A 25,854-nucleotide genomic window follows, 5' to 3' on the forward strand; every position below is an offset into this window, starting at 1 on the left:
GGTTCAGAAATTATTTTAGACAAAAAAAGTCTTATTCCTAATCTATAAGGATATCTATTGGCTTAGATACCCTCAAAGTTCTCTTTCAGCTGGAAATCAATTATAGTAAGATTTAATATTTTTAAATAAAGGTTCATTCATAAAATGAGGAGAGCTGAAAGGAAAATTAAATTTACTCAATGCTACTTTAAAACAGAGATTCTTAAAAAATGCTAAGGATCTTGAAACATGATGGACTTAGCTCTTCTTAACAATACAATTAGATAATAACAATAACAATTAAATACAATAACAATTCCTATAGATCTTGGATGGAAGAGAAAAAACTATTCAGAGGAAAAACTATAAAGCCTGAATGTGACTGAATGTAAATCAAAGCATATTATTTTCAACTTTTTTGTGATCATTGGTTGTTGTTATTTGTTTGCAGTTATTGTTTTCTTGTGGTTTTCCCCTTTTGTTCTGATTTTTCTTTCCCAAAATAACTCCCTTGGATATACGTCAAACACTGACCTCTTTTAGTTTGTTTGCTGTCTTGGTGAAGGATGAGATAAGAGAAGGGGGGGGGACTGGAACTCAAAATGAATGTTAGACAATTTTCAGACAATGAAATTAAAGCCATTTCTAGTCAAATGAAAAAAAATGCTCTAAATGATCTCTAGATGATCAATCTCTAGATCAGAGAAATGAAAATTAAGAAGTACCACTACACACCTCTCAGATTGGCTAAGATGACAGGAAAAGATAATGATGAATGTTGGAGGAGATGTGGGAAAACTGGGATACTGATAATATTGTTGCTGGAACTGTGAAATGATCCAACCATTCTAGAGAGCGATTGGGATCTATGCTCAAAAAGTTATCAAACTGTGCATACCCTTTGATCCAGCATAGTTTCTATTGGGCTTATATCCTAAAGAGATCTTAAAGGAGGGATAGGGACCTGTATGTGCAAAAATGTTTGTGGCAGCCGTCTTTGTAGTGGCAAGAAACTAAGTGGATGCCCATCAATTGGAGAATGGTTGGGTAAATTGTGATATATAAATGCTATGGAATATTATTATTATTCTATAAGAAATGACCAGCAGGATGAATACAGAAAGACCTGAGAGACTTACATGAACTGATGTTAAGTGGGATGAGCAGAACCAGGAGACCATTGTACATGGCAGCAACAAGATCATGTGATGACCAGCTGTGATGGATTCTTTCAATAATGAGGTGATTCAAAGCAATTCCAATAGACTTGTGATGGAAAGAGCCATCCTCATCCACAGAAAAAACTAGAGATTGAATGTGGATCAAAGTACAGTATTTTCACCTTTTTTTTTTTAAATTGTTGTTGTCTGCTTGGTTTTATTTTCTCTTGTGGTTTTTTTTCTCCCTTTTCATATGATTTTTCTTGCACAGCATGACAAATGTGGAAATATATTTAGAAGATTGCACATATTTACCCTTCATTGAGAAGAGGTGGGGAAAGGGAGGGAGAAAATTTGAAACAAGGTTTTCAAAAGTTAATGTTGAAAATTATCTTTGCATATATTCAGAAAAATTTAAAAAAACTATTTTTAAATAAATGTTAAAAACCATCTTTATTTGTAACTAGAAAAATAATATTCCTATAATTTTTTTAAACTTTTTAAAAAGAATTTTAAAATAAAATTTTGTTTTGCTCATCTACTTTCTACCTTTTTTTTCCCCCCTCTGAGGCAATTGGGGTTAATGACTCGCACAAGGTCACATAGTTAAGAAGTATAAAGTGTCTGAGGCTAAATTTGAACTCAGGTCTCTTCCTGACTTCAGGGCTGATGCTCTATCTACTTCACCACCTAGCTGCCCCCTTTCTACTACCTTTTCAAGTCAAAGTTATCTCTTTACCGCTCAGAGACAAATTAAATCCTTAAAATTAATTAACAAATATTTTCTTCATTTTAGTTGCTTAATATTACTTTGCTTCATATCCAGTTAAGAAACATTTATTAAAACTGTTCCATGAAAGTCACTGTTCTAAAAAGCAAAAAAGAATCAGATCCACCCTGAAGAAGCTTGCATATTACTTTTAAATATTTATTTTTATAAACTTCAAAGAAATGAAACCTGACACATTGATTAACTCATGCCTGGAATTATGTGCAATCATCTTTTTTTATTGTATTGTGTTATGGAAATATTTGTTTTGTTCTGTGAATTGAAAATAAAATATTTTTTAAATTATATTCCCAATAACTGGTTAAGCTCTTGACCCCTACTTAAATAGAAGTTATATGGGAGGGGGAAAAGGGAGAGGAGAGAAATCTGTATATAGTTTAAAAATATATTTTCAAGAACGTTTCTTGAATATTTTGTTGCTTTTTATCTAAATGATCTGATATATGAAAGTATCCCATTTCTCTAAGTTCTAATTAACTACACAATAATATCCTTGTTTTCAACAGAACTGTTTAAAGCTTCTAGTATTATTTTTTAAAATGTATATTTTAAAAGAGAACAGTAAGAAGTAGTATGTGTCAAAGCTAGGACTTAAACTTTAGAGGTTATGGGGTGCAGAAGACCAAAGGAAAAAACTAACAAGTAGGATAAATCAAGAAAGGACTCAGGTAGGAAATGGTATTTAAATTGAGCTCTGAAGGAAGTAAGGGACTCTAAAGGCAGAAAGAGAGCATTCTAGTCAAAGGAATACAGATAGGAGCTAGAATATATGCATAAGGAAAGCAAATAGGCCAATTTGAGTCAGCACATAAAGTATATGAATAATGTATAAGCCTGGAAAGGTAACACAGAACCTACCCAGAAAGGCAATTCTTTAAGCAGAAGGAAGAAAATATTTGAATCTTAGTTAAAAAAAGCTTTAAAATAGAAAAAAAACAAAATAATGAAGTTTTCTAAGGAGAGCAATAACATGATCAGGCTTGTGCTTTAAGAATATCCATTTAACAGTTTTGTGGAGGACAGATAAGAGAGAGAAAAAGCTTATTACAGGAGGATCATTTACGCTATTGCATTAATAGTGTAGTCAAAAGATAATGAAGATCTGAATAAAGATAGTGGTCCTAAGAATGGAAAGAAAGGGGGCAATGCCAGCGATGTTGCAGACACAGAATTAACAGGATTTGAAAATTCATATGTATGTTATTTGGAGGGAAAAAGAAGGAAGAGAAGAATAAAAAACAGAGGATGACAGATTATAAACCTGAATGATTACAAGAATTCTGGTGTCTTTGACATAAGACTGGATTTTGACTAGAGTCAAAATGCAGAGCATCTAATTCAAAGGAAAAATATAAGTAATACTGAAAGTATCAATGAGCCAGACTTGGAATCAACAAGGATCTAGCAACCTCTACTTACAAAAACTGAGTTTTCATTTTAGGTTTCTCCTGGTCTATAAATGTGACTCACTATGATTTGTTTTCTAGATTTCCTGAACAGAACTTATTTTTGTGTCTTTTCTAGATCTTTATGGAGGAGTTATGGTAGATGAGCTTAACTGTACTTCTTGTTATTCTCTCTCTGTGATAAATATATACATATATATATATATATATACACATATATATAATACATACACACAAACACACACACACACACATATATATATATATATATATATATATATATATACAAAACAGGAAGAATAAAGTTGGTTTTTTACCCAAATCATAAAGGAGAAAGGGTTGAAGAAGAGCTCTATTGGGTACAAACTTGCAAAGGAAGCATTTTTCACTGTTACTCAAAGTTACCATTTGTCAACTCCTTCAATTTAACAGATGTTGCCTTTCAAGAGCTTATTTCTATCTCTCAAATATCAGTCTCTCCTCCATATATTCTCAAGCATCTGATCACAAACCATTTTTCCATTTGGCAGAGGAAGTGAATGAATTATTTTGTCTCAAACCCCTTTAGTGCTCAATTACAACTTCAAGAATTGTAGACCCCAGGGGTGTGAACCAAGCCTTGAAGATGATGTAACAACTAAAGATATGAATGTGTTAAAGAAAGGAAAAAATTCTAAAACTAAGAGATTTCCGAATGAATTATATACTCTTTTTCTACCACTGTGTCACTGTCACCACAAAAGGGGCCCACATAATACTACTGAACCATCCTGGGTGTTTTTCTTCGTTTCAAGAATTGACACAAGTCAAAACTTCATCACCAAGTGGCCAGCTTCCAGATGATAAGCCTGTATGTACTTACAAGGCTCGCCCTTATGAAGCATCCCTAATCTACTGCCAAGATTATACTAAAAGTACTTCCATCCCAGAGGAACCTTCTAGAGGTTGAGTGCAACTGACAGAGTCACATGCCTGACCCAAAGAGGTGTCACAGCAGGACCTGAGGGAAGGTACAGAGTGCTAGCTCCTGTACTCCATCTCTTTTGTGTCACATTAGCTTCAGGGCCTACTTTGAAACGTTCTAGAACTACTCACCAAAAAGAAGACAGAACTTCAGAAAAAGCCTTGATGCAAGCTCTGCATGTCTATCCTAATTTCCCCCTATCCAAAACGTCAATAATTCTCAGAACCATAACTAAAATAAAGTGACCTTGGTTTTATACTAGGCATCTCTCTGGGAAATTTATTTCCTTCCTGCAGTGATGAAGAGACTACAATTCCTGTATGTCTTACCTTGTATCCTTTCACTACTTCATTACTTTATAGGGGAAGGATGACCTGTACCCCACACCGTGTGAAATTGGACCTAACACTGTAGAGGTCCACTGTAATCAACATTACAACACACTTTCTTCATGCCCCACATCATCTTTGTCCCAGGAAAAAATATTCTACTGAATATCTCTGACAGATTCCCCCCCTTCACCCCATAAACAGGTATTGAGGGCTTGGTAACAAAAAAAAAAAAAAACATTCTATGTGATTGATTTAGGTTCAGTAATGATGAAAATGACTATTTTGAGAGGCAGTTGGAGTTAAGAAGCAATTTTTTGGGGGGCAGCTAGGTGGCGCAGTGGATAGAGCACCAGCCTTGAATTCAGGAGGACTCAAGTTCAAATTTGATCTCAGACACTTAGCACTTCTTAGATGCGTGACCCTGGGCAAGTCACTTAACCCCAGCCTCAGGGAAAAAAAAAAAAAAAGAAGAAGAAGCAATTGTTTTTTAAAGGGACTACAAAGCAAAAAAATAAAGGGCTTTGCCATGAGAAACCATTCCATCAATGGACTAGACAAGACACTTTTTTTTAGAAATATTAGGAGAAGAATCCAATTATTAATTTTGTTACTGAGAGCTTAAAAGCCTCGTGGATTCTGGTAATTTTTCAATGTTTTTATGTTATTATATCCACCTCCAAAATCAGTGAATGTTTTTTGTTATTTACATCTCCTCAAGTAGCTTTACTGCTTGTATATTTGCCTATTGATACTGACAAGGAAACTTGGCATCAGAATCTTAAAACAGATTACTATGAGGAGGTCAGCTAGATGGCACAGAGGATAGAACACCAACCCTGAAGTCAGGAGGACCGAGTTCAAATCTAGCCTCAGATACGTAACACTTCCTAGCTGTGTGACCCTGGGCAAGTCACTTAATCCCAATTGCCTCAGTAAAACACACAACACACACACACACACACACACACACACACACACACACACACACACACACAAGCCAGTAGTACTATGCCTTACTATGTCAGTGTATATTCACTTAAGTGGTTCCTCTAAGCCAGGCATTGTGTTAAGTGCTGGGGGCATGAAAGCAAAAAAAAAGAAAAGGAAAAAACAACCACAACCATACAAGTTCAAGAAGTTGATAGTTTAATAAGGAGACAATATGCAGACAACTACTTTGCACAGTAATCTGAAAGATGAAGACATGAGCAGCTACCAAGCCAGGGAAAGTCCTCCTGAAGAAGGTTCTTAAAGGATGATCAAAAAGGATGATCAAAAACACTAAGCACAGGTGAATAACAGAGTGAATAAACAGAGCATCCCAGGAATGAGACAGATAATGCAAAGAGACAGGAGATGGAAGGCATATCTGAGGGACTACAAGCAAAGCAATATAGTTGGATTAGTGTATACAGACAAGAGTAAGGTGAAAAACACTGGAAGATAGGAAAGGGCTGATGGTAGGGGACAATCAGGATAGTGAAGGGCCCCAATTTAACAACTAGCTCAAGATACTGTATGTGTAGACTAGAAAAGAAAAGACTTAGAAGGAACACAGAATCTAGCTCTAAAACTAAAATTTTCTCTTTTTTTCTCAATAGCATTTTATGGGGGCAGCTAGTTGATACAGTGGATAAAGCACCAGCTGTGAAGTCAGGAGGAACTGAGTTCAAATTTAACCTCAGACAATTATTACTTCCCAGCTGTGTGACCCTGGGCAAGTCACTTAACCCCAATTGCCTCAGGAAAAAAAAAGTATTTTATTTTTCCAAATACATTTAGAGTTTTCAACATTCACTTTTCTAAGATTGTGTTCTTTTTTTTTTTCTCTCTCCCTCTTTTATCTCTCCCTTTCCCAAGACAGCAAGCAATCTGTATAGGTAAAACACATACAATCCTTTTAAACATATTTCTACATTTGTCATGCTGTGAAAAAATCAGACCAAAATGAAAAAAAAAAAAAAAAAAAAACAAGAAAGAAAAACCAAAAAAAAAAAACTATGTTTTAATCCACATTCAGTCTCCATAATTATCTCTCTGGATACAAATAGCATTTTCCATCCCAAGTCTATCAATATTGTCTTGGATCACCACATTGCTGAGAAGAGCCAAGTTCATCACAGTTGTTCATTAAATAATCTTCTTGTAGAAAACTTCATTTTCATAGCATTTACTATGTGCCAGGCATTGTACATTATGATCTCAAATGAAAAAACTGAGGACAAGAGAATTCAGTGACTTGCGCAAAGTCACACAGGCAATACAAGCCAGAATTTGAACCAAAGATTTTTCTGTTCTATACTACTGCATCCATTTGGTGCAAAAATTCTCAGCACCAAAGTAAAAACAGTTGTGTTCAAAAACTCTACATGTATATTACAATGGATACATGGGATGAACGCCTCTGGAAAAAATGAAAGGCCATGAATTTCAGAAAAAAAGTCTTTCGAAGAGGAATTTTTCTTCTTCCCTCAGTTTATAGCAGTAGAAAATTACCCATGTTAGCTATAGTCATATATCTGACAGACTTACAGAGTGATGGTACCTTGTTCCACTTTGCTCCAAAGAGTAGAATTAGAAGCAGTGACTGGATATTTCAGAGGGAAATTTCAGCTCTATTTAAAAAATGTTTCCCAACAGATATGGTCATGAGAAAATAGAATGAGCTGTCTAAGGCAATTGTGAGTTCCGTTCAGAGATATCTAATACACTGAGTAGCAACTATAAGTTGAGTCAGTATCCCCATAAAGCTTAGCCCACATTTTCTGAGATTCTCCTATTAAGGGATTCTGGGGTATTTAAATTCCCAAGAGCTCTTTTATTTGCTCCTCTAGTTCTGTTTGCTTCTTTTAAGTGTCATTTATCCATTGGAGGAAATCTCAAGATAACTATTTCTTTTTCTATGGATACTTTACCTCTTTCCATTTCTCTTAAGTACTTTTATATACTATCTCTGTACTTTTTTCAAATGATTCACTTTTTGTTTTAATAAATTTTTATTCATTTTCTTAAACTATTTTTTCTTCTTTTTGTTTTTTCACTCAGGTATCAAACTGGTCTTCCTAAAACTGCAGTTGCTCCCTATCATCTTCAGAATCAAATTGTTTAAATCTTTCTTTTGATGTTTCAAGGTCTTTTAGAACCTGCCTCTTTTTTCCCATCTCCTTATACCTGTCATTCACCCCACGTGCAAAGTATTGAGTCTTCAATACTTCCCTCAATTCAAAGTACTTCTCCATTACTAAAATTCTCTCCCTCCTAATCTCTATATCCTAATTCTGTCAAGTCCCACTTTCTAGAAGAAGCCTTCTTGATGCTCCTTGATTCTAGTGACTTCTACTTTATCCTATATATACATATATATACATAATTACCTTGAGAATAGAGATCATCTTTTACCTTGCTTTGTATTCCCTAGTGTTTAACAAGATGCCTGGCACGTAGCAATCACTTAATAATTGTTTACTGACTGGCTGTTTTTCAGAGGAACATAAGCTCCCTTGCAAACATTCTCTCTGCCATTTTGATTAGGAGAAAAAAATAGAGAATTTAGATTTACCAGCTGCTGGCACCTCAATTAAGAGTTCTGATACATAAGCTCCCACTGAATTCTTTAGTTCCAATACAGACAATGAGTCCCAGAGGGAAAAAAGACTGTCTTTTTAAAAAAAAAAATAATTATTCATGGAAATCAAATCTTCTCTATAGATGTAGGAGAAAGCAAGTGATAGCCCAACCAAATATTCTAATCACATAAATAAATACAGAGTTCTTTTCTTTTTCTTTTTCCTTTTCTGAAGTAATCAGGGTTAAGTGACTAGCCCAGGGTCACAAGGCTAGGAAGTGTTAAGTGTCTAAGACCACATTTGAACTCGGGTCCTCCTAACTTCAGGACTGATGCTCTATCCACTGCACCACCTAGCTGCCCTAATATATAATTATTTTTGTAATATAAGGCAGGGAATGAACCAGTAAATATCCTAATTGTAAATTTTTTTCTCACAATATCAAAAACAAGATAATCTTCATAGAAAATGTTTCTATTCCAACAAGGCAGTAATAAATAGGGAAAACACTACAACAGACATTTAAAAAGATATAAATTGTGTTACCAATTAGAGCATTTCCTCCAACATTTTAAATGCCTGAACAGTTGTATGAAAGACCAAAAGACCAGGTGGTGAACAATGGAAACAACACAAATAATAACTGCAAGTTGAATAATAATTTAGTATCACAGCTAAAAAATAACCAGGAAAAAAAAAAAGATGAAATTAGTAGGGAAAAAAAGGTATTTATTTCTAACATATTATTAATTTTTTTGATGAGATGACAAATCTAACTAAACTTCCCCAAAAATTTCTGTAATTTTCATAAAGAGGCCTTTTCTTTCATTTTTTACCTTCTTATTCTATAGGCACAACATACCTTTAATGAGCTCTGGTTTATAAGCCTTTCTAAGTTGCTCAAGGAAATTGTTGTAGAAAATCTCTGCTTGCTCCGTAGGCATCGCCATATGATAGTCTGGTTTGTTCCCTTTTAGAATACACTGAAGAGTAAACTGGCTGACACACAATACTTCATACTGTTTGTCCATCACACTTTTTGACCAGTGCTTCCCACTTTCATCTTCAAATACCCTCAGGTTTAAAATCTTTCGAACCCTGAAAAGAAAAACATAGCAGTGAAAGCTACCTGTAGAGCAAAAAGCAACTTCCCCTGTTCAAAACATACCCACCTAAGAATATGTTGCTAGTTTTCATACCTGTAAAGTGAAGGAACTGAACTAGATAATCTCTTAAGTCCCTCTTAGCTCTAGACTATGATCCTATGAAATAACGGAATTAATTTTTTCTTTTTTTTTAATTATAGCTTTTTACTTACCAGATATATGCATGGGTAATTTTACAACACTGACAATTGCCAAACCATTTGTTCCAATTTTTCCCCTCCTTCCCCCGACTCCCTCCCCCTGATGGCAGGTTGACCAATACATGTTAAATATGTTAGAGTATAAATTAAATATAATAATATGTATACATGTCCAAACAGTTGTTTTGCTGTACAAAAATAATTGGACTTTGAAATAGTATACAATTAGCCTGTGAAGGAAATCCAAAATGCAGGCGGACAAAAATAGGGGTATTGGGAATTCTATGTAGTAGTTCATAGTCATCTTCCCAGAGTCCTTTCACTGGGTGTAGCTGGTTCAATTCATTACTGCTTTATTGGAACTGATTTGGTTCATCTCATTGTTGAAGATGGCCATGTCCATCAAACTACATCCTCATAAAGTATCGTTGTAGAGGTATATAATGATTTCCTGGTCCTGCTCATTTCACTCATTTCTTCCATAATATTCATATACCACAATTTACCCAACCATTCTCCATTTGATGGGCATCCACTCAGTTTCCAGTTTCTGGCCACTACAAAGAGGTCTCCCACAAACATTTTTGCACATACAGGTCTCTTTCCATAAGGGAAATTTGTGAAGTGGTATGGAATGCAAATGTGTATAACTCACCAATTAGAATCATTATCGTCTTTGCGTGGAAGAAATTTCTTCAATATATAAGCAAGTACTAAATCTTTAAGATGAAAATAAAGTCTTCCCAAAATTTAGATTAACATGCATACCATAAACAACAATAACTAAGCCTACTTTATCCTGTTCCCTACCTAGGTAGAATTTATGGACAGCATCACTCTTTCATCTCCAATCTAATAATGTCACATAAGCATCTAATGAGCTAAAATCACTCCACCTCTATTCCTACCAGAATGTATTTTCCAAAGAAACAACAAGGAAAAACACTTACTGAAATTATAATATGATGTATGGAAAATAAAACACTGGCAATAGAAGACAAGGAGAAAGATTACTCTACACAGAGCATGCTCTGCATAGGCACAAACCTCATGACCAGAGGCAAGTCATATAAGTCACTATGATTTTTTTCTTCATATGTATGAAAAAATTTCCTCATTCCCATATACAAAACAATCGAGTTGTGACAGAGAGGTTGAAAACCATATTGGGTACAATATGCCATTGGATTTAGTCTGATATATAACTTGATTTTGCAGTTAATAGTTTTGTTTTATTATAAAGAAAGGAAATTTTATGTTTAGAAATTACCATGATATAAAAGCAAAAGGTATCAATAACATATTCTTAATTTAAATTTAAATAAGATTAAAGGGAAAAAAAAGCAGACTTTGGTGTAAGTCTTACTTGTCACTTTAAGTAATAGGGAGTTCTCCTGCCCATTATAAATCTAAGCCTTTAATATCTATTCTGTAGTTTAAATCAAATTTAAATAAAAACTTTAATTTCTATATAAAAGTTCATATCAACTTAAATTGAGATGGTTATATTTCACAATAAAGTATATTTTCTTTATTGATATTTTCTCATAAACCCAATCAAACTCTTTACATGGCTAAAATATAGCACATGCTACCTAGCTTTGTATCTATTTAACAAATGAATGAAAAAAGTATATAGATTTTTGACTCTTTATTGACATGACTATGAGATTCAAGTTAGTAGTTGACCAGATACTTTTTTCATTCAGTTCATTAATCCGATAGAGGGAAAAACAAGAGCTGTGTATGTGAATAGGATGAATTTCCCCATGAAATGGAAGTGAATAGCAGAATGGATTAAAAAACAAAATCCTGGGGCAGTAGGTGACGCAGTGGATAGAGCACCAGCCCTGAAGTCAAGGGACCTGAGTTCAAATGTGCCCTCAGACACTTAACACTTCCTAGCTGTGTGACCCTGAGCAAGTCACTTAAGCCCAATTGCATTAGCAAAAAGAAAAAAAAAAAAAAATCCTGCAACATGTTGTTTACACATTTGACACAGAGAGAGACAGAGTAACAATAAAAGGCTAGAACAGACTTTATGTTTCAGCTGAAACAAAAAAAAAAAAAAAACAGGCATAGCAATTCTGATCTAAAATGAAGCAAAAGTTAAAATAGATCTAATTAAAAGAGATAAGGAAGGAAACTACATCTTGTTAAAAGGTACCACAAACAATGAAGTGGTACTAAATATATATGCACCAAGGGATAAAGCATCCAAATTTTTAGAGAAAATATTAAGCAGCTACAGGAAGAATTAAGACAAAAAAACTATATTAGTAGGGAACCTCAAGCTTTTCCTCTCAGAATTAGACAACTCTAACCACAAAAATAATCTAATTCTAAATAATGAGTGCATTCTATACATACCAATGGAACGCAAATGCAGAATGACCATTGGTTATCCCTTGCTCTATGTAATAAGTTCATTATTTTTTCCAGTCATGCTTTTCAGGTGTCTGTCCTAGATATAGTGTTTATAGGCAAACTCTACAGGTTGTCCATCAAATTGTACATTGCAACCTAAAGAGTTGGCATTCTTCATCCATCTGGTTTTTCCAATTGGGTTGGTGAGCCAAATTCTTATGAATGATTTGGATTCCCCATAGGTGATTTTACTGTGATGATAATTTGTGAAATTCCTCCTTTGTAATATGTCATAGTTTACATATGCACTTTTTTATCACTACTTAAGTAGTCTTCAATATTACTTTTCAGCAACCGTATACCATGACTCACAGCCATACAACTTCACTGGAAGAGTACTTGAATTCAAAAGCTGGATGGGCTTTTAGGAAATGTACTTTCCTCCTAGGGGCTCTTGAGTGCAAAATGCTGTATATGCTGTCAGATAAAATCATTGTATTTATTGGTTTTGCTTAATTATATTTATATTACAAGGAAAAATTCACCAGGAGAAGGTGAATATATCCAGAAACTACTATAATATAAAAACAAAAGACATCAATAATTTTTAAAAGAAGGCCCTTAGGTTTCAGGTAGTTTAGATTATTTAAAAAATGAGTAATTTTTTGATGTCAATCATATTTGATATCCCCTCCAATTCAAATGTGGCTTCAACAATCTTACCACTTACAGTGGTTGTTCATAAGACATATCAAGACAAACAAGCTCTGAAAAATTTCCATTCAACAAAATATCCTAATCAAGACAATAGGTATTCTTTATCCACTTGGCTGTTCTGGACCTTAACAAAACTTGTGAATTATACATCTCATGTAGGACATTGCCCTACTGGTTGATACAATGAACACAAAGTCATCCATTATTTAGCATATTACTTAACACACATTAAGTGCTTAATAAATTGCTTTCCTTCTTTCATCACAATCAGGAGCTTCTGAAATACCTTATATAGAGAGATTCCTTCTGAAGTTTAGATTTTGAAATGGACTTACTTTGTGACCATGCCAAACTACCTTTGACAAATCTACATCTCTATTTTGTTTCACTTTAAGTTAAGAAAAATTAAGGTGTAATAACAAAGTTCTTAATGAAAAAAAATCAGAGGAAGGTGGTCTAAGTGTACCTGATCTAAAGCTATATTATATAGCAGCAGTCACCAAAACCATTTGGTATTGGCTAAGAAATAGACCGGTAGATCAGTGGAACAGATTAGATACAAAGGACAAAAAAGGATACATATATAGCAACCTAATCTTTGACAAACCCAAAGATACCAACATTAGGGATAAAAATTCATTATTCGGAAAAAACTGTTGGGAAAACTGGAAATTAGTATGGCAGAAATTAGATATGGATCCACACTTAACACCATATACCAAGATAAGATCAAAATGGGTCCATGATTTAGGCATAAAGAGGGAGATAATAAATAGATTAGAGGAACAGAGGATAATCTACCTCTCAGACTTGTGGAGGAGGAAGGAATTTATGACCAGAGGAGAACTAGAGATCATTATTGATCACAAAATAGAAGATTTTGATTACATCAAACTAAAAAGTTTCTGTACAAATAATACTAATGCAAACAAGATTAGAAGGGAAGTAACAAATTGGGAAAATATTTTTAAAAACAAAGGTTCCGACAAAGGTCTCATTTCCAAAATATATAGAGAACTGACCCTAATTTATAAGAAACCGAACCATTCTCCAATTGATAAATGGTCAAGGGATATGAACAGACAATTCTCAGAGGAAGAAATTGAAACTATATCCACTCACATGAAAGAGTGTTCCAAATCACTACTGATCAGAGAAATGCAAATTAAGACCACTCTGAGATACCACTACACACCTGTCAGATTGGCTAAGATGACAGGAACAAATAATGATGAATGTTGGAAGGGATGTGGGAAAACTGGGTCACTGATACATTGTTGGTGGAGTTGCGAAAGAATCCAGCCATTCTGGAGAGCAATCTGGAATTATGCCCAAAAAGTTATCAAACTGTGCATACCCTTTGACCCAGCAGCGCTACTACTGGGATTATATCCCAAAGAAATACTAAAGAGCGGAAAGAGACATATATGTGCCAAAATGTTTGTGGCAGCTCTTTTTGTTGTAGCTAGAAACTGGAAGATGAATGGATGTCCATCAGTTGGAGAATGGTTGGGTAAATTGTGGTATATGAAGGTTATGGAATATTATTGCTCTGTAAGAAATGACCAGCAGGAGGAATACAGAGAGGCCTGGAGAGACTTAAATCAACTGATGCTGAGTGAAATGAGCAGAACCAGAAGATCACTGTACACTTCAACAACAATACTGTATGAGGATGTATTCTGATGGAGGTGGAAATCTTCAACATAAAGAAGATCCAACTCACTTCCAGTTGATCAATGATGGACAGAGGTAGCTACACCCAGAGAAGAAACACTGGGAAGTGAATGTAAATTGTTAGCACTAATATCTGTCTGCCCAGGTTGCATGTACCTTCGGATTCTAATGTTTATTGTGCAACAAGAAAATGATATTCACACACATGTATTGTACCTAGACTATATTGTAACACATGTAAAATGTATGGGATTGCCTGTCATCGGGGGGAGGGAATAGAGGGAGGGGGGGTAATTTGGAAAAATGAATACAAGGGATAATATTATAAAAATATATATATAATAAAAAATTAAAAAAAAAAAATAACAAAGTTCTATTATTAGATTTTTTTTTCTTTTTCTAAGGCTGGAGTTAAGTGACTTGCCCAGGGTCACACAGCTAGGAAGTGTTAAGTGTCTGAGATCAGATTTGAACTCAAGTGCTCCTGACTTCAGGGTTAGTGTTCTATCCACTGTGCCACCTATTACTAGCTGCCCCTATAACTAGATATTTCATACTATTTTTTATAAGTTTGACATGTATATCTAGGAGAACATTTTAAGGGAAGCTCTGTAAAATAGGATATTTTTGTGCTACTGAATCAAAATTTTTTTATAGTTAAGAAAAAGTACACAAATAGAATGCTGCAGTTTTTCTATAATTTTCAATCAGTTTTGTAATAATAGTCTATCATGGATTATCATTCATAAAAACATACCTGTTCCCATCTGATATCTTCAAAATATTTGTGATTATTCTCATTAAAAAGTTGTGCAGAACCCACACTTAACACTGTACACCAAAATAACATCAAAATGGGTCCATGATTTAAGCGTAAAGAACAAGAGCATAAATAGAGGAACACAGGATAGTTTACCTCTCAGACTTGTGGAGGAGGAAGGAATTTGTGACCAAAGAAGAACTAAAGATTATTATTGATCACAAAATAGAAATTTTTGATTAAATTAAATTTAAAAGCCTTTGTACAAACAAAACTAATGCAAACAAGATTAGAAGGGAAGCAACAAACTGGGAAAACATTTTTACAGTTTAAGGTTCTGATAAAGGTCTCATTTCCAAAATATACAGAGAATTGACTCAAATTTATAAGAAATCAAGTCATTCTCCAATTGATAAATGGTCAAAGGATACAGACAATTTTCAGATGATGAAATTGAAACTATTTCCACTCATATGAAAGAGTGTTCCAAATCACTATTGATCAGAGAAATGCAAATTAAGACAACTCTGAGATACCACTACACACCTCTCAGATTGGCTAAGATAACAGGAAAAAATAATGATGAATGTTGGAGGGGATGTGGGAAAACTGGGACACTGATGCATTGTTGGTGGAGTTGTGAATGAATCCAACCATTCTGGAGAGCAATTTGGAACTATGCACAAAAAGTTATCAAACTGTGTATACTCTTTATATCCAGCAGTGATACTACTGGGCTTATATCCCAAGGAAATACTAAAGAGCGGAAAGAGACATATATGTGCCAAAATGTTTGTGGCAGCTCTTTTTGTTGTAGCTAGAAACTGGAAAATGAATGGATGCCCATCAATTGAAGAATGGTTGGGTAAATTATGGTATATGAATGTTATGGAATATTATTGTTCTGTAAGAAATGACCAGCAGGATGAATACTGAGAGGTTTAGAGAGACTTACATGGACTGATGCTGAGTGAAATGAGCAGAACCAGGAGATCATTTATACACTTCAACACCAATACTGTATGAGGATTATTCTGATGGAAGTGGATATCTTCGACAAAGAGAAGATCTAATTTAGTTCCAATTGATCAATGATGGACAGAATCAGCTACACCCAGAGAAGGAACAATGGGAAATAAGTGTGAACTGTTTGTATTTTTGTTTTTTCTTCCCAGGTTATTTTTACCTTCTGAATCCAATTCTTCTTGTACAACAAGAGAACTGTTCGGATCTCACACAGATATTGTATCTAGGATATTCTATAACTTATTTAATATGTATAAGACTGCTTGACATCTAGGGGAGGGGGTGGAGGGAGGGAAGGGAAAAGTCAGAACAGAGGTGAGTGCAAGGGATAATGTAAAAAATTACCCATGCATAAGTTCTGTCAATAAAAAGTTATTTTAAAAAAAGTTGTGCAGAAAGCAAAACAAACATATGGACCAATAGTTATAAATATTATGTTGGTTACTATTTTTGGTAAGAATACGGTTTTAGATTTCCCTCCACATATTTGATATCCTCCTGTCTTTCATAAGCCTAGAAAAATCAATCCCTCAAGGGACCCACAGGTGCAAAAATGTTTGTGGCAGCCCTCTTTATAGTGGCAAGAAACTGGAAAATGAGTGGATGCTCATTAGTTGGAGAATGCCTGAGTAAGTTATGGTATATGAATGTTATGGAATATTATTGTTCTATAAGAAACAATCAATAGAATGATTTCAAAGAGGCCTAGAGAGACTTAGATGAACTGATGCTAAGTGAAATGAACAGAAGGAGGAAATTGTTGTAAATGGCAACAAGACTATACAATGATCAATTCTGAAGGATGTGGCTCTTTTCAATAATGAGGTTATTCAACCCAATTTCAATTGTTCAGTGACGAAGAGAACCAGATATACCCAGAGAAAGGACTGTGGAAACTGTGGTTTACAACATAGCATTTTCACTCTTTTTGTTGTTGCTTGATTGCATTTTATTCTGCTTTTTTTTTTATTGGTTTGATTTGATTTTTCTTGTGCAGCACAATAACTGTATAAATATGTATGCATATGTTGGATTTAACATATATATCTACCATGTTTAACATATATTATATGACTACTTACCATCTGGGGGAGGGTGTGAGGAAAGGGAGGGAAAATTGGAACACAAGGTTTTGCTAGGGCTAATGTTAAAGTTTTGAAAAATAAAAAGCTTCAGGGATAGCTAGAGCACCAGCCCTGAAGTCAGGAGGACCTAAGTTCAAATCTGGTCTGACACTTAGCACTTCCTAGCTGTGTGATCCTGAGCAAGTCACTTAACCCCAAATGCCTCAGGGAGAAAAAAAGATAGAGAAAAATAAAAACCTTTAATTAAAAAAGAAAAGAAAAATCAATCCCTCAATATGTTCAAAAATGTACAGCTTCTAACATGACCAAATATTTTTCTGTATTTTGTTTTCTTCAGGGCCATTTCTACTTCTTCTGTAAGTTCTCTATAAGCCACTTTCCTAAGACTACATTACTTTTTCCATAACATAAAAAACAGAATTCATCAAGCTCTTCCACCAATTTTAATCCCTAGATTTGGTGGCAGGTGCCTCACCAATTGAATGTTTATGATGAATCAGGATCCAAACTACAGAAGAAAAAGGAAAGCACAAAAAAAATCACATAGTCGAATAAGATTTTTTGAAAAGATATTCTTTAACACTGTACTTCTCACTAATGCATTGATGGTGGAGTTGTGAACTGACCCTGTCATTTTGGAGAGCAATTTGGAACTATGCCCAAAGGGCTTCATAAAACCCTTTGATCCAGCAATATTTCCACTGGGTCTATATCTCAAAAAGAAAGTAAAAAAACAAAAAGAATCCACAAGTGAAAATGTTTGTAGCAGCCTTTTTTGAGGAAACTGAGTGGATGCCCATCAATTGGAGACTGGTTAAATAAGTTATGATATATGAATGTAATGGAATATTATTGTTCTATAAGCAATGATGAGCAGGCTGATTCTAGAAAAGCCTGGAAAGATTTACATTAATTGATGCCAAGTGAAAGAGACAGAACCAGGAGAACATTGTACAAAATAACACCAAGATTATGTGATGATCAATTATGACAGACTTAGCTCTTCTCAGTAATACAATGATCGAAGACAATTCCAATAGACTTGAGATGGAAAATGCCAAGTCCATCTAGAGAGAGAACTATGAAGACTGAATACAGAACAAAGTACATGATTTTCATCTTTTTGTTTGTTTGCTTTTTCTTTCTTGGGATTTTTCCCTTTATTTTGAATTTTCTTTCACAGCATGACTAATATAGAAATATGTTTAAAATGACTGTACATGTATAACCTATATATCACATTGCTTGCAGTCTTAGGGAAGGAGAAGGTAAAGGAGAGATGGAGAAAAAAATTTAGAACTCAAAATCTTACAAAAATAAATATTGAAATTATCTTTATATGTAATTGGAAAAATAAAATACTACTAAGGGAAAAAAAACACCCCCCCAAGGAAAAAAAAAAAAGAATATGAAAAGAAAAAAGATTGTAGGTCTCAGGAAGGCTGCAATTAAAGTTTCTCATTCCTTCTTTTTGTGCAGAAGTGGGTCCATCTCTGACATACATTAATGATGTTTCACTAAATTTTTTTTTCTCCCCAAGGACTCTAAGGTAGAAACTGGTAAACAACAATAACATGAATCAATACTAGTAACCTCTTTGCCCAGATTTATATTTTGATATCTCTGAACAATGAAATTGACTAAACAGGACAAAGGAAGACAAAAAGTTAAAAATCAACCCACCTCCAAGGTTAATTTGACAGATTTATTGGACAATTTTACATAAAAATTGTGGCCTATTTTCATAGCCCTGGCTAAGCTTCAAAATAAATTTTTTCAGCACCTAGGTGCCTACTCTTCTGCATAGGAAGGCATGAACTTACGAGGGATTATATGACCAAAAAAAAAAAGAGGTAACTAAGTTTGATCATCACCTAAATTTTAAAATTTAATTTTAACTCTCATGAGTCAGTCTTCATTGTCTTAAGCACATCAAAGATAACAAACAGTTCAAAATTAACTCAGGACTTTTTGTTCAGTACTTCACTTTTTAAGGTGTTTGGATAAAATATGTGTGTGTGTGTGTGTGTGTGTGTGTGTGTGTGTGTGTATTTAGCCCAAATAGGCCTTGACATATATATATATATATATATATATATATATATATATATATATATATATATATTTTTTTTTTTTTTTTTTTTTTTTAGAACTATGATCCTCAGATTCAAAAATGGTAGTTCTACTGTCGTTGCGGGTGAGAATAATGTCATAAAATTCTTTAAAACAATTCAAGAGTTATACCTCAGATCTATCAGACTGTAAAAGATGACAAAAAAGAAATAATGATAGTATCCAAAATGACCATAGGAAGATGTACATACTAACCTACCATGGGGAGAGCTATGAATTGATAATAATTTGGTACTATAATTTATTAAATTCAAAGGATTTGGAACTATACTTTTTTACAATAATAGTTTTTTTTTTCCAAAACACATGCAAAGATAATTTTCAACATTCACCTTTGCAAAACCTCATGTTCTAAATTGTTCTCCTTCCCTTGTCCCCACCCTCTCCCTTAAAAAGCAAGTAATCCAATAAAGGTCAAATATATACAATTCTTCTAAACATATTTCCACATTTATCATACTGTACAAGAAAAATCAGATCAAAAGGGGGGGATGAGAAAGGAAAATAAAACAAAAAACAACAACAAAAGTGAAAATAGTAAGTTGTGATTCACATTCAGTTCTCACAAGTCCTCTTTCTAGATGCAAATGGCTCTCTCCATCACAAGTCTATTAGAATTGGTCTGAATCACCTCACTGTGGGAGTATAGTGCCTTTTAAGGCACTATACTGGGCCTTGGTGACACAACAAATGAGCATATAGCCCAAAGAAAGAGGCAAGTGACAAAGATATTTACAACACTACTCTTTGTTGTAGAAAAGAACTGAAAACAAAGTGTTCATTAAATGACTAAATTATTTATGTCAAGAACACATCTGCCAAGCAGCATACAAGGCAAACCAAAGAACTGTATGAACATAATTATATAATAATTTTTATAAAAATAAAGTCAGATTTAAGTAATTGGAAAAATAATAATTGCTCATGAATGGGCCAAGCCAATTTAATAAAAATGACAATTCTACCAAATTAATCTATTTATTCAGTACCATCTCAATTAAATTACCAAAAAATTATTTTATTGAGTTAAAAAAATAATAATAAAATTCATATGAAGAACAAAAAGTCAAGAATATCAAAGGAATTAGTGGGGAGAAATAGGTAAAGGAAGGAACTCTAGCAGTACAGATCTTAAACTATAACACTACTTGCATGTACAATTCCTGTTTGTTACACCACATTGAGTCTGCACTGACTGTGGGGAGAGTCATCACTAATAGACTCTGAGTTACTTCTATGTGCTTGTGTAATAACTCCCATGCTGATGGGTTTGTGCATACTTGTCTCTAATAAGGCCCTTCAACCCAGAAACCCGCTAGCAAATCCCCACTTCTCTTTGGTGCTTTTAATGTCCCTTCCTGAGATGTCAGGGGGGGGCATGATCACCTCCTTTTTGGGGTTCTCATCTCCCTGAAAAGTCAGGGATGGCTGTGATCTAAAACAAAAGAAAGCCGGAGATGTAAAGAGCTAGAACTAAGCAATGCACTTGGATAATGAAGCACGTGAGACTAATTGCCAATTGGACGATTCTCTACTAACTTGTCTGAAGGTTGACCCTCCCCAGCTGTTCTGTGCTGACTTGATTGGTGGGACAAAGAGGGGGAAGTGACTTGTGTGGGAGGAGTAGGAGGAGGAAGAGGAAGTGAGTGGAAGAAGCTGACTCAGTCTTTCCTGGCTTTTGAAGGAGGAAGGTGTATGTGAGGCAGCTAGGCCTAACCCCCTGAACTTGACTGTAAAAGATCAAGAATAAAGACGTTTAGTGATCCTGACTCCAGCTGATTTCTGGGAAGACAGAGTTCCAGCATATAATATAAAAAGGTGGTAATTATCAAAACTATCTGGTACTGGCTAAAAAACAGAAGGGTGGATCAGTGGAATAAAATATAGATAGATATACAAAACACATTACTAAATTATTTTAGTAACCCTATGTATGATAAATGTAAAGATTTCAGCATTCAGGATAAAAATTACCTGTTTGGCAAAAAAAGCCAGAAAGCAGTCTGGCAGAAACTAGGAATAGACCAATATTTTATACTATTTACCAAGACAAGTTCAAAACAGATATACAACCTAGACATAAAGGAAGATATCAGAAGTAAATCAGAAAAACATGAAACATTACCTATCAGATTTATGGATAGGAGATATTATGAATAAGAGGCAGTGAGCACTGTAGGTATAAAATGGATAACTTTTTTTTTTTTTTTTCTTGCTCAGGGTCACACAACTAGGAAGTGTCAAGAACTCCGGACTTCAGAGCTCTAAACCTGTGCCTCCTAGCTGCCCCTCTTATATTAAATTTAAAAGGCTTTGTATAAATAAAACCAATATAGCCAAGATTAGAAGAAAAGCAGAAAATTGGGGGGAAAGAAGCATGGGATTTATAGACCTTTCTCAGATAAGGGCTTCATATCTCAAATATATAAACAACTCTACCAAATTTTGAGTCATTCCATTATTGTACTATTCAAAACAGAGGATGATTTCAGAAAGGCTTGGAGAGACTTTACATGAACTAAGCAACAAGAAGACTATGTGATGATCAACTGTAATGAATATGGCTCTTTTCAACAATGAGGTGATTCAGGCTAATTCCAATAGAGCCATCTGCATCCAGAGAAAGCACTAGGGGGCCTGAATATGGATCACAACATAATATTTTCACCTTTTTTTTTTTGGCTACTATTTGCTTGCTTTTTCATTTCTTTGTAATTTTTTTCCTTTTTATTCTGATTTTTCTCATATAGCAAGATAAAAGTAGAAATATGCTTAGAAGAATTGCACGTATTTAAACTATATTGGATTGCTTGCTATTTAGGAAAGGAGAAAAATTTGGAACATAAGGTTTTGCAAGGGTGAATGTTAAAAACTATCTTTGCAAAGATGAATGTTAAAAATTATCTTTGCATGTGTTTTGAAAAATAAAAAAACTATTATTATAAAAAGCAGTTCCAAATCTTTTATTTTGAAAATAAAAAACTATTATTTTAAAAAAGGATATATGTCATTGCCAAATTGATACATGAACAAAGGATATAAACAAGTAGCTTTTAGAGGAAGAAATCAAAACTATAAATAATCATATAAAAATTTTTCTAAATCATTATTGACTAAATAAATGCAAATTAAAACAACTTGAAGATACCAATTTACACCTATTTTAGCTAAAATGATAGAAGGAAGAAATAACAAATATTGGACAAGATATGGCAAATGTGATATCAATAGATTGTAAGTAGAAGTGCAAATTGATCCAATGACTTTGGAGAATAATCTGGGAATAATCACTTTAAAACTGTGCATATCTCCTAACCCAGCAATATCATCATTAGGTCTGTTTCCCAAGAAGATCAGGGGAAAAGGTAAAAAACCTATATATTCTAAAATATGTAAAGCGACTCTCTTTGTAATGGCAAAACACTGGAAATTTTAAGGATGATCAAATGGGGAAAAGCTAAATAAATTTTAGTATATGATTGTGACAGAATACTACTATCCTGTAAGAAATGATGAGCAGATTACTTTTTTTTTTTCCCCCCTGAGGCTGGGGTTAAGTGATTTGCCTAGGGTCACACAGCTAGGAAGTGTCAAGTGTCTGAGACCAGATTTGAACTCGGGTCCTTCTGAATTCAGGGCTGAATTTGGGGAAGCAGATTACTTTTAGAAAATCATGGAAAAACTTGCTAGAAATAATGAAATAAAATGAGCAGAATCAAGAGAATTCCATATACAGTAACAACTATACTGTTCAAGGAATAAATGTAATGAATAAGCTATTCTAAGTTATATAAACATTCAAATCAATTACAACGGAATCATGAAGAAAGATGCTATTTACCTCCAGAAAAAGAAATTATATATTTTCACATGTGTGTTTGTGTGTATATGTGTATGTGTGTGTCTCAAATGTTAGGTCTCTCTAGTATAAGATTAGGAGGGAGAGAGGGAAACAGCTTGGAATTTTAATGTAACAAAATAATTTTTAAAATATTTATAGCACAGGACAGCTAGGTAGCCCAGTGGATAGAGCACCAGCCCTGAAGTCAGGAGGATCTAAGTTCAAATCTACCCTCAGACACTTAACACTTCCTGGCTGTGTGACCCTGGGCAAGTCACTTAATCCCAACTGCCTCAGGCAAAAAAAAAATAGAGAGAGAGAGAGAGAGAGAGAGAGAGAGAGAGCGCACGAGAGAGAGCGCATCACTTCTTGTTGTAAGAAAAAATGAAAATATAGTATTCAATAATTGGCAAAACAAATTGTGGCATATAAATATGAGGAATATAGGTACAAGTCATAATAACATTTTGAAAATGCAGGTCTTATTAAGAATGATAGTAGTTAGAATAAACAACCTGATTAATCCTCTTTTTTTTTTTTTTTAACATTCTTTAAGCATTTCATTAACACATCTTCACATATTTCATCAATCTAGGTATTAACAAAGGGAATGACAATTAGCATACTTATATTTTTTAATAAGTTCAATATAAAAATCAAGTTTCTGAAACCAGAGAAGGTAGGCCAATCACAATGAAACAAAGGGGATAACAAATTATCAGCAAAACTTACCCTGGTACCCATAAACTATAAAAAGACCTAGAAAATGGACCTCCAACACAGAGACATTAAAAAAAATCTATGAGAACATGGAAAAGAAAAACACAGGATGTGAAGGCATGGATGAATTGCAATCTTCACTGATAATGGGAATACCCAAATAAATGAGATAACATAATTTAGAGAAAGGCAAAGAAAATTTCTCAGTACATGGTTTGGTCTATCTGACCTTCTTCCATTAGACTATATCCAATCTCTCTGTAATTTGGAAAAAAAAATATTAGTGAGTTACATGAGGTGCAAAAAATTTAAGGGACCTAATTATTATAAGTACAAAGAAGGGAAGGGAACTAAGTTGACTTGACTCCAAATTCAGCCCATTTTTTACTATATCACAATATTTCTACTAGACTTATTGCCACCAAATAATTTTCTCCTTAACTATTGTATGAATGCTAATATTTAAATGGAATTTAGTCCCAAACTGGAGTAGAAAGGAAAAATAAATGCAGAAAGATTACAATAGAACGTGACTTAATTCTCTCCTTATTCACATACATCTCCCTATGGCACATCATTTTCATTCTAGGCAGAAAAGCATTTTACTATACATGCTACAATCAACTCAAACATAATACCATTAAAAAAAGAAATAACATGATCATCTAGGCTTCAAAACAAATGATATTGTTTTAATTAGCTTCAAAGTGTTGGCCTATGTTTTAATTCCCAATTACATTTTCTTCTTAGTACAAGGCACAGATCCAGTTTCACTGCACATACCACAGAATACATTTAATATGTAAACTGACAATTCTGACATCAATGATTTTTCATGTCACCCCAACCTAAATATCTATTTAAAATTAAATTAAACACTGCCATAACAAGAAGTATTGGAAATATTCTTCCAATATTTCTTAAGGAACTAGAAGTTTCTTCTCAACTTGAGTTAAAACTATCTCAGTAACATTTGATCCTTTTGTTGCTGAAATAAATTGTTATTGTTTATTTGATTTTACAAAAGAAACTTCCCAAAAACCCAGCTCCCAGAAATACTGAAATGATATATTTTTAATTGAAAATGAATTTAAATTTAATTTTTTGAGTATTTTCCATCCCATTGTGTAATTAACTTTTCTAGAGGCACTAAAGACACTCCAGAGGGTGGGCAAAACAAAAATTGAGATCCATGCTACTAGTTTCTTATGGTATCTGCTCATTATTTTTAAGCATTTATACTTGGCAGTGACACTCTTACTAAGAGGTCCAATTCAGTTTTAAACTAGAGGAATTTCTGTCTGATTGGTGTAGAGGACTGAAACTCTGAATAGGTGTACTCTAATCTGAGAATGCAGAGCACTTATGGCTAATTACCTATTCCATGTGAGACAATAGTTTTATTAGCATATATTTGGATCATGGCTCTCCTTACTTTTATGCTTGTTGAATTTGGTGGTAAGATAATCCTAAGCAAGGATTAGGGGGCAGAGGGAAAGAAAAGAGAGTGACTTAAGAGGCAGGAAGAGGAGGAGGCGAGAGGCTGGAGACTCCAGACTCCAGAATCCAGGAGAGTTCTTTGGCAAGCTTCATGGCAGCCTGCCTGCTTCCTTCACTTCTCCCCCTAAAGACCAAGAATTTTAATTTATCCTGACTCTGGCTGACCCTGAAGCCCTCCAAGGAGCTAGCCCGTACTTTATAGATTGGAGTGTTCTTTTTTAAAAGATATTGGTAAATACTGATTAGATTAGCCCCTTCAACAAGAAGGAAGTGGGGGGACAGACAGACAGAAAGAATTAGAATGAGTTCATACAAATAGTCTCTGATATCAAAGGAATACTACAAATCTTTTGGGAAACCTTATCCATCCTACTCAAAACCAATAAATTCAAAGACATCCAAGATGGTCTTACTCTCCAATACAGTTTCTTAACGTTTTGTGAGTCCTAGAACCCTATGGTAGTCTGGGGAAGCCTATGGAACCTCCTCAGAACAATGCTTTTAAATGCATATAACAAAATACAC

At 34.1% G+C, this 25,854-nt stretch overlaps 1 protein-coding gene across 1 annotated transcript in view; it reads right to left on the reverse strand.

Moving 5' to 3' along the window:
• Positions 1–25,854, reverse strand: part of DTD1 (D-aminoacyl-tRNA deacylase 1) — a 153,134-nt gene that overhangs the window by 112,268 nt on the left and 15,012 nt on the right. Inside the window, exon 3 of the mRNA XM_074287760.1 lies at positions 9,060–9,295. Coding sequence (XP_074143861.1) covers positions 9,060–9,295 — 236 coding nt within the window. The remainder of the gene's footprint in view (positions 1–9,059; positions 9,296–25,854) is intronic.

Source organism: Sminthopsis crassicaudata, chromosome 2 (assembly GCF_048593235.1).
Source record: "Sminthopsis crassicaudata isolate SCR6 chromosome 2, ASM4859323v1, whole genome shotgun sequence".
Classification (NCBI taxonomy): domain Eukaryota; kingdom Metazoa; phylum Chordata; class Mammalia; order Dasyuromorphia; family Dasyuridae; genus Sminthopsis; species Sminthopsis crassicaudata.